General features: G+C 38.5%; 1 protein-coding gene across 4 annotated transcripts; it reads left to right on the forward strand.

Moving 5' to 3' along the window:
• The first annotated feature begins 361 nt into the window (after positions 1–361).
• On the forward strand, positions 362–8,192 carry akr1a1b (aldo-keto reductase family 1, member A1b (aldehyde reductase)). Of its 4 annotated transcripts, none has more exons than XM_026933369.3 (9): positions 362–515; positions 3,282–3,377; positions 3,961–4,080; positions 4,167–4,318; positions 5,603–5,798; positions 6,839–7,038; positions 7,205–7,277; positions 7,369–7,455; positions 7,656–8,192. In XM_026933369.3, the coding sequence occupies exons 2-9, from the start codon at positions 3,297–3,299 to the stop codon at positions 7,719–7,721; spliced, it is 975 nt and encodes a 324-aa protein (XP_026789170.3). In that variant the 5' UTR covers positions 362–515; positions 3,282–3,296; the 3' UTR covers positions 7,722–8,192. The 4 variants fall into 4 exon arrangements, with proteins under 4 accessions (XP_026789170.3, XP_053085337.1, XP_053085342.1 ...); XM_053229362.1 differs by having other exon boundaries at positions 367–524; XM_053229367.1 differs by having other exon boundaries at positions 400–443.
• Positions 8,193–9,151: the final 959 nt, after the last annotated feature.

Raw genomic sequence — 9,151 nt, forward strand, 5'->3', positions numbered from 1 at the left:
CTAATGGTGTGGAGTAAAAAATAAAATAACCTTATTTTAATAAATTAAATCAGAATTTAAATTTTTAGTTTTTATTTTAAAAAATATTTTGCATAATTTAAGATCATATATTGTTCAGAAATATTAATATTCAAGTTGTTCAGGGTGGGTTTTCCCTTTAATGCAGGAATAACTGATGATTAATTTAGTCACTGCAGATATGTAGATGTTTTTACTTTTATCTAAAAATATTATATAATGCTTTTTTGATAATCGTTGAACAACTTTAAACGATCAATAGGCAAAGGTTTTGGGAGGGCAAAAGGCAATGAGCTGTGTGGAAGCCCAAAGCATTGACTCTTATTGATTCAGGGAAAAGATCCCAGTTTCCCTTCACTAGTGTTCGTGAAGGGACTTTTCATTTGGCGGTTTGCGGACCGGATGTGCTTTATACAGAGTAACTGGTAAATTAAAACATTTTAAAAACATTTTATCACTATCCTTGGCTGATTTTCCAGTGAAGATATTCATTCCTGGTAAATACAGTGAGTATGTGTTTTGCTGTGTAAAAAGCTGTGAGTAGTAAATATAGTTTATTCAAAGTGAGCTTGATCCTCCAGGTTTAAACAGCGACGCTTAAGTTGGCTTCTTGTTCGGCTTTTCCGTTCCACCTTAAAAGATCCAGGACGTACGCTCTCCTGCCTGTAGATGGCGCCATAAAGCGCACTACCATGACCTGTACAGTAACACAGTGAACACCGTGCATAGAGGAGAAATCTGCTCATCTCGCATGCCCTTTCAAAAACGTGACACTTGCATATGAAAATGTCTTTAGTGTATTGTATAAATACTCCAAATGAAGAAATTTCACTGTAGGAATTTTTAACAATAGACCTGTGTATTAACTTGGTATTTGAGACTATTGAATGCAGGCAAATTGCACTTTCTGCTTAATTCCTATGTCATTATCTCCTCATTCACAAAAAAAAAATCTGATGGTCCTGTGAGCTTGGTATGTGTGAAATTGTGCCTTCCACCTATTTGCTATAGACTTTTCTCTCCTTCTCGAAAGAGCAAGGGGATTGACCAGCACCTCATGTAGTAAGCTCGGCCCCAGGCCCCAGGCCCCAGCGGAGTGCCGTACACGGACTATAACAGCGCTCTTGCATTGTTTGTGGAGAATTATCAAGGTAGTATGGAGGAGAGGAAAGGTGGCCCAGCAGTGGAGATTTACAGGGTGTCTAGAGTCTGAAAGAGGAGAACATTGAGCAGTTCAAGGCAATCTCTCTCCTTAATGTGGAGGGAAAAGTATTGTTCAGTATTGTTGCCCGATGCCTGACAAAGGTTCTCCTGAGGAACTCCTCTATCGGTGCCTCCATGCAGAAGGTGTCCCAAAGAGGACTTCATTCTGGATTACTGGATTAGCTGATTCAGTTCGAGAGGCACGTCTAGAACATAAACGTCAGCATTATACTGGCTGGAGAAATGTATTACCACTGGGTGCACCATTTCAGTGCACCATTCTTGCTACGACACGGGACTGGCAACCGAAGGTCAACCTAGGGAGACAGCTCAAATTCCCAGACACCATCACAGTAACAACACTTAGGTCAGACATTGTCTGATTCTGATGTCAGAAACCCCAAGGCAAGTGATCCTCCTGGAGCTCACAGATCCCTGGGAAGATCAGATAGAAGAGGGCCTGGTAGGAGAAAGCCGGAGCCACAGATGAAGGGCTCAGTGTGATCCCATCGAAGCTGGCTTTGCAGACCAGTCTCCCTATAGGGCCCTGAAGTTTCCTGGCATCACAGAGCTGCACTTTAGGAAAGCCATCATAAACACCACAGAGGCTGTAGAAAAGGTGTCGAGATGGCTGTGGATTAAGCGGGGTGATCTATGGACTACATAATCTACTCAGACACAAACCCTGCTAAATGAGCTTAAGTGAGAATTAAGCAGAAAGAGCAATTTGCCTGTATTTGATCATCTCAAATGCCAAGTTCACAGGTCTATTATTAAAAATTCCTACAGTAAAATTTCTTCATATTGAGTATTTTAATAGTACATTACACCTATTTTCATATGCTATTGTCAGATTTATGAGACATTTTGAAAATGAGGAGATAATGGTATAGGAATTAGGCAGAAAGTGCAATTTTGTCTCAAAGTCTCATCCGATAGGCCAAGTTCACAGGTCTATTATTAAAAATTCCTACAGTGAAATTTCTTCATTTGGAGTATTTATACAATACACTAAAGACATTTTCATATGCAAGTGTCACGTTTTTGAAAGGGCATGCGAGATGAGCAGATTTCTCCTCTATGCACGGTGTTCACTGTGTTACTGTACAGGTCATGGTAGTGCGCTTTATGGCGCCATCTACAGGCAGGAGAGCGTAAGTCCTGGATCTTTTAAGGTGGAACGGAAAAGCCGAACAAGAAGCCAACTTCAATGTTAACGTTTGCAAATTTATTCAGATTGACCTGCAGGATTTATTGTCGGAATGTGGTATGATGCCCGACATTATTATTTATGATTTAGCTGCTTTTGATTTAATCTAGCTCATTTCCTTGCCTTCGTAAGATATAGAGTACAAATGGACGTTATCTTTCATTATTATTAATTAATTAATGTATTTATTTATTACGTTAAAATAGAAATAGCTGTGTGTTTTTCTCTACTGAACATCTAGAACAACCTATATTGCTAACACAATATATTAAAGATTGTGTATAATATCCAGCTCCATTGCTTTTCTGTGTGTTGTGTAATATGTAGTTTTGAAATGCACACTACTGTACTAAACAGTATGAGAAGATAGTACGCACGCGGATATAGAGCCGCACTGTTTAGTACCGCAGTATGCTAAAATCCGAGTGACTAGCACAATTAGTTAGCTAGCATACCCACATAAGGAATGAGTTTACAGTAAAACTGCGTCTTGTTTAACTTAAATTCTCTACATTTAGAGAATTTGAAGATTATACTCTCTAAATTTACAGAATTCACGCTTAAATTTAGAAAATTTAGACACAGTATATCCTAAATATGAATATTTAAACATGGCCATTTGTTTAGCCTCCTTTTACAAAGTCAGCTGACAAGTCAGCAAGTTCACCATTCCTTCCTTCCTTCCTGTCTTTCTTAGTCACTGATAAACCTCAGTGATTATTTCTCAGTATAAGTGGCAGTGGGAAGAGTCCAGTGCCACCACTATTCCTGAGGCAGGGTTTCAATACCTGCACACTTTTGTCCAAGACTGATCTGATAAAGAGGGAATCATCTCTTCTTGTTTCTTTAGAGTCACAAGGCAAACATGACTGACTTTGCAGTTCTGAACACTGGCCGAAAGATGCCACTTATCGGATTAGGGACATGGAAGAGTGAGCCTGGAAAGGTGAGTGTACATTAATATGTATACCATACATAATATATTGTTTCTATATTCACCCACTGCCTATTGGGGAGTTAATTCATTGCCGAAAGTAAACGTGCATGATTGCAACCTCAGAATCATGGATTTGACCTGCAAAACCTTTATCTATTTGGTAAATCTGTAACTTGCTGCAAATTTCATGTGTGTGCTTCTCATGTGACATTTGAGAATCATTTATTGTCTAACTGTATGGTTTATTCATTACCACTTTAGATATAGAGTTTTGAGAGTTTGTATTTGCAACTTATAGGACTTTTTGTTTCAGCGCTCTGCAGCCATTGGCTTGGATTTTCCCAGTCTAAACGTTACGTGACATAAGATATAATAGATGGATGATGTTTAAATCAGATCTCATGAGTCTTATCATGAATATTATAAACATAGATATTTGGAATTTACATTAGGATTCGTGGTGATAGATGCTGTATGAGGTGTGTCACATTTGCAGATTTACAAATCCAAGTATGATTTTGTGATTCATGTGTTACTTTAGAGAAAATGATTGCTGGTTATAGTCGTTCTTTTCTTACACTCTTGATTGCAGGTGAAACAGGCAGTCATATGGGCACTTCAGGCTGGATATCGGCACATCGACTGCGCTGCCATTTACGGAAATGAATCGGAAATTGGAGAAGCCTTTCAGGAGATGTTGGGGCCTGAAAAAGTGAGTCAGCTGAGAGGAATACATAAGCTATGAAAATACACGTCATGATACATTTGTTTTTCCTCACAAACTGTCCTCAATGTCAGGCCTTGAAACGAGAAGACGTGTTTGTGACCTCCAAACTGTGGAACACGAAGCACCATCCTGACGACGTGGAGCCAGCACTGCTCAAAAGCTTGAAAGATCTGAAGCTGGAGTACCTGGACCTCTACCTAATTCACTGGCCTTATGGCTTCCAGTAAGTGTAGACTGACACCTCACCCCCTGACCAGGGGGTCCTATTACAAACCTTCAACCTTAGATGAGTTCGTTTACACAGTGTCCTTTGTGTGACATTTTTTAGCTTTACATTTTTTTATTTGGCAGCTGCCAGACTGACAGATTAGATAAAACACAATCATGTATCTGACAATAATACAAGTGACACAAGGTTTATTTTTTACCCACTGACCAAGTGCAAGAACAGCAAAAGCCACAACTAGACACAAGAAATAGAACAAATCCTAGCACTTAGGAGCACTACATGCCCTAATCTCTCTTGGTCCAGAGTTCAACCCAAAGTTTCTGTAGTTGTGGATGATCCCACATGGACAGCCTAAAGGTTTGTGTTTCCCAAAATAATTTATGCCATTTATAAGTTTCACCTTTACTTCAGTGGATAATTTCACCTGGATACTATAGACTTGTATGTAAGACCTACCCCTAAATAATAAAGACTATCCTGAGTTCATCCCAGGACTCTTACTCACAATGTGCTCAGACTGCACATCTTTTCAACACACTTCATACTGTCTGACTGGTTCTGTTTTGAGTCTGGTTCCTCTTTCTCTCATGTCGTCTCTGGGAGATTTTCCTTCCCACTGTCTAGCTTGCTCACTGAGAATCTACATCCGGATTTCTGTAAAGCTGTTGTGTGACACATTCTATTGTTAAAAGTCTATACAAAGAAAATTGAATTATATTGAACTGAGTTGCAGCAGAAAACCTGGTAATAGTACTATATGTGCAACAGAAAGTGGTACTCTGTGCGGTACCTTATGTAATTTAATTTTATTTAAAGGTATTGTCAATTGTTTTGGTAAAAGTGTGGAGTTTAGGCAGAAATACAGCCCCTCCTATCAGTGTTTGCTCTAAGCTCTTGCCTCCAAAACACACGCAAGCCACTTTGAAAAAGTCTTAATACTAGTGAAAGATTTTGAAGTTACTTAAGGCAAATGATTGACAGGACAGTAGAGACACCTATGGCAGCATTTTCCAAACTATATACTATATCAAATTCAAATTCTAATTTGACCATGAAGTTGCAACTGCATTTCCATTATAAGCACTCGTAATTTGAGACATAATTCAAATTCAGTTGTAAAACGTGTTTGCATTCCTATGCAGAGCCGTGTACACTGGCTGGCAAAATTAAAATGTAAATGCAAAGTCCATGTCCTAAACAGGTCAGATTCTGCCACAGTGAAAAATAACAGTCCTTCCATCCTCGTGCTACAAAAGCTTGACTTTTTTCTTCTTCTAGGCGGGGAGATATCGCTTTCCCCCGACAGGAAGATGGGACCTTACTGTATGATGACATTGACTACAAGGTGACGTGGGCCGCCATGGAGAAACTCGTGGAAAAGGGACTTGTGAGGGCTATTGGGCTCTCTAACTTCAACAGCAGACAGATTAATGATATCCTGTCCGTGGCCAACATAAAGCCTACTGTTTTACAGGTAGGGAGAGAGATATTTCAGGGTTCTTGCACAGGTCAGTAAAAACTGAAAAAAGTTTCATATTTAAATGCAATCAAATGTAGGATATTCTGTTATGTAATAGGAAAAGGCTAAAGTCCAGAAATTTTTCTTTAGACATTCTCTTATTGCCACACTGCCTAGCGGGCCGGCCTAGTAGAGGCATTTTCCCTCACTGACTGACTGACTGACTGAGTCCCACTGTTGAAATGCGCATGTGCGAGGACTCTAGCTAGCTGAATTTCAATCTTGCTACCCTCAGCTAGCATGCAGTGAGCCACAGATTCTGTGATGTACAATTCATTTGTACATCACAGAATGTTGTGGCCTTCACAGTGTTCCATCGTACATCAGATGTTTTGGAAATTATTTTATACTCCTCTCCTGATCGATTCCTTTCGACAGTGAGACCCTGTACAGGCTCTGTCAGCTATTTGCAGACCATGACTTCAGCAGTCAGATGAAACCAAGATGTGAAGAAAATCCTACAGAAACAGCTGGTCTTTATTTGGGGTTAATCAGAATAATTTCATTGATGACAGCTGTATAATAATTACTTTTGAACATGAGATTGAATGTGATTGGTTCATTCTGAATACAGCCACATTCCCAATTATAAAAGGGCGTGCACACTTATGCAACAAGGTTACTGTAACTTTTTTTTCCTAGTTTTCCCTAAAATGTTTCTGATTGTCTTTTCTTAATTTTTATACGTTGTAATTTCACATTGAATGCTTTGCAGCCGATGGCAGTAACAAGAGCTTGTTTCATGTTGTACAACTAAGTACAAATGCATAAAATTTATGTTCACTAATAAATAATAAATTGTCAGTGTTGGCAAATTGCTGTGTTATAAGAGGAATACAACACTTCAGGACATGCTGTTATTGGAAAATAATCACAAAATAGGGAATGAAGCCTGTATTTATTTTATTATTGATTGTACAATGTTCCTTTGGTTCTTGCTGTTTAATGCTTAAAAAACAATCTGAAATGAAATACTGTATTTTTGCTTGTTCTAGGTGGAGGGTCATCCTTATCTAGCCCAGGTGGAGCTTCTTGCTCACTGCAGGGAGAAGGGCTTAGTGATGACTGCCTACAGTCCGCTTGGCTCTCCAGATCGTGCCTGGAAGAGACCAGATGAGCCAGTTCTCTTAGAGGAGCCAGTCATTGCAGCTCTAGCCAAGAAGTACAACAAATCTCATGCACAAATTATAATCAGGTAAATACATTCAAGTACATTCAAGACTATAGTGCATTAAACGCTGTACTTTCATCTACTATATGTGTACTAGTATAGCGCCAATATAAGATTGTAGTTTATTCTTTGTGTTGCTGGATTGTGTGGCTTTGCACAAATAGAGCATCTTATTCTTATTTTATTGCAGGTGGCAGACCCAGCGAGGAGTCGTGACAATCCCAAAGAGTGTTACAGAGTCTCGCATCAAAGAAAATTTACAGGTTATTTCTTTTTCTTATTCAACACTGAACGTTGTATTTTTAACCATCTAGCGTCATCGCTGTAATTTAACACGTGTTGGTGCACATGCAGGTTTTTGACTTCACTCTGGAGCCTGAGGAGATGGACAGCGTGACAGCATTGAACAGAGGCTGGAGATACATCGTGCCAACTATAACTGTAAGTCTCTCAGCCCATAACGTTTATTTTTATTGTCAGTCCATTTTATGACTGCAGTTATGGCACTTATAAGAAGTAGTGTAAGGCAAACTGGAGCAAATGGATTTGTAGATAGAAAAAAATATATTTAAATAAATAAAAGTGAGAACAGAAGTGTACCATCACACTGAGATTTTTTTTTTTATATAATTACTTTTCAGGTTGATGGCAAGCCTATACCAAGGGATGCAGGACATCCTTACTATCCTTTTAATGATCCTTATTAACTGATATATTGTACTGCAGGATTATGTGCCTTCCAAGCCCCTTCAGCTGGCAGAGCTGTACACATAACACAATACATGTACACTCCTGGGCAAAAAATGGGCCAAGCTCAAAATTGCAAATTATTAAGCTTTTAATGGTCTTAACAAAAAATCTTTGGTCAGAAAATTAGCAAGAATTAAACAAATGCACTTCTGAGATCTCCTGTGCCACCATTTGCTCATGTACTCTTGCTGCAGTGAACTGTTTGGGGAAAAGCTTGATTGATTTGTTAACACCATTAAAAGCAAAAAAATTTGCCATTTTTTTCCCCCCTTGCCCAGGAGTGTACTTTTTTTTTCTTTTTCTTTTTTTTTTTTTCTTTTTTTTGAGGCCCAGTCCAAATGAACATCTTAAGTCTCAACCAGATGCCCTGTGAACCTTTCTGGCAAGCTTTATTAAAAATAAATAAATAAAACAAACAGTGCACCTCCTATTTGTGTCTGTATTTGTATCTGTTTGGAACACATTATCTGTTCAGTCTCAATGATGTATTCATATTTTGTTACATCCCTGCTTCAGTGACTTGATTTTCCCAGTATGACTACAGCAATTCATACAGCAAGGAACACATTCATACATCTGATTGTCAAGTGACCACTCATTATATAGTTAGTAGAAGTGTAACTCCCATGCTTCCCAAATGAAACTCACCAGAAGAGCAGTAGTCAACTTAAGACTGATTAAATGTGTGACTATAATCAGCATATTGAATGGCACTGGTCCTACACTTTACCTGTTAAAAACTGATATGTCTGCAACTAATTAGGATTATTTACCTTTTTACCATTTACTCTTAACCTCATAGAAGAGAATGAAAGTGTAGCCTTTTTCTCCCTGGATGAATTTGATTCCTGCAAGTTTGCCAGGCATGAAAGAAGCATGTAAAGACAAAAGTTCCCTGTCTGTAGCAAGAGAGATTACATGGAATGTTGATTTATGGCTAATTTCCAGATTTTGAACTGCTTTGTATTTTAATGGTTTATTACACTTCATTTAGGAATGATAGTAAAATTAAAAGAATTTTTAAAGCGTAGTATAGGATTTTTTGTGTGTGTGTGTGTGTGTGCGTGGTTTTGAGGCTGATTTTATTGACGATGGGTTTTTTCTTCTCGCAGACCCTGGACACTAGACTGGCCAACCTCTTATATGAGTGCAGGCAAAAAAATTGTAATGACTACTATGTACTTAATGCAGAAAATTACATTTAGCAATAATGTGTTTTCATGGATTCACTTCACATATTTAACTATGAAGATTCATTTTGTCTGAATTTGGTTTGTTGCCTCCTTCACTGCTGCCCTGTACAGCACCCTACATATAACAATCTATAGTCAAAGTGAGTGGGAGAGTGATTTGAGACAGGGCTTTAGTATTTACCCAATACACGCAT

This window comes from Pangasianodon hypophthalmus, chromosome 2 (assembly GCF_027358585.1).
Source record: "Pangasianodon hypophthalmus isolate fPanHyp1 chromosome 2, fPanHyp1.pri, whole genome shotgun sequence".
In the NCBI taxonomy this organism is placed as follows: Eukaryota; Metazoa; Chordata; class Actinopteri; order Siluriformes; family Pangasiidae; genus Pangasianodon; species Pangasianodon hypophthalmus.

Excerpts from the sequence above, each read along its gene's own strand:
- akr1a1b (XM_053229361.1), top strand. The coding sequence starts at position 2,432 with ATGTTAACGTTTGCAAATTTATTCAGATTGACCTGCAGGATTTATTGT. Across the intron at positions 4,081-4,166 it reads AGATGTTGGGGCCTGAAAAA|GCCTTGAAACGAGAAGACGT; the intron begins GTGAGTCAGCTG and ends CCTCAATGTCAG. Across the intron at positions 4,319-5,602 it reads CACTGGCCTTATGGCTTCCA|GCGGGGAGATATCGCTTTCC; the intron begins GTAAGTGTAGAC and ends TTCTTCTTCTAG.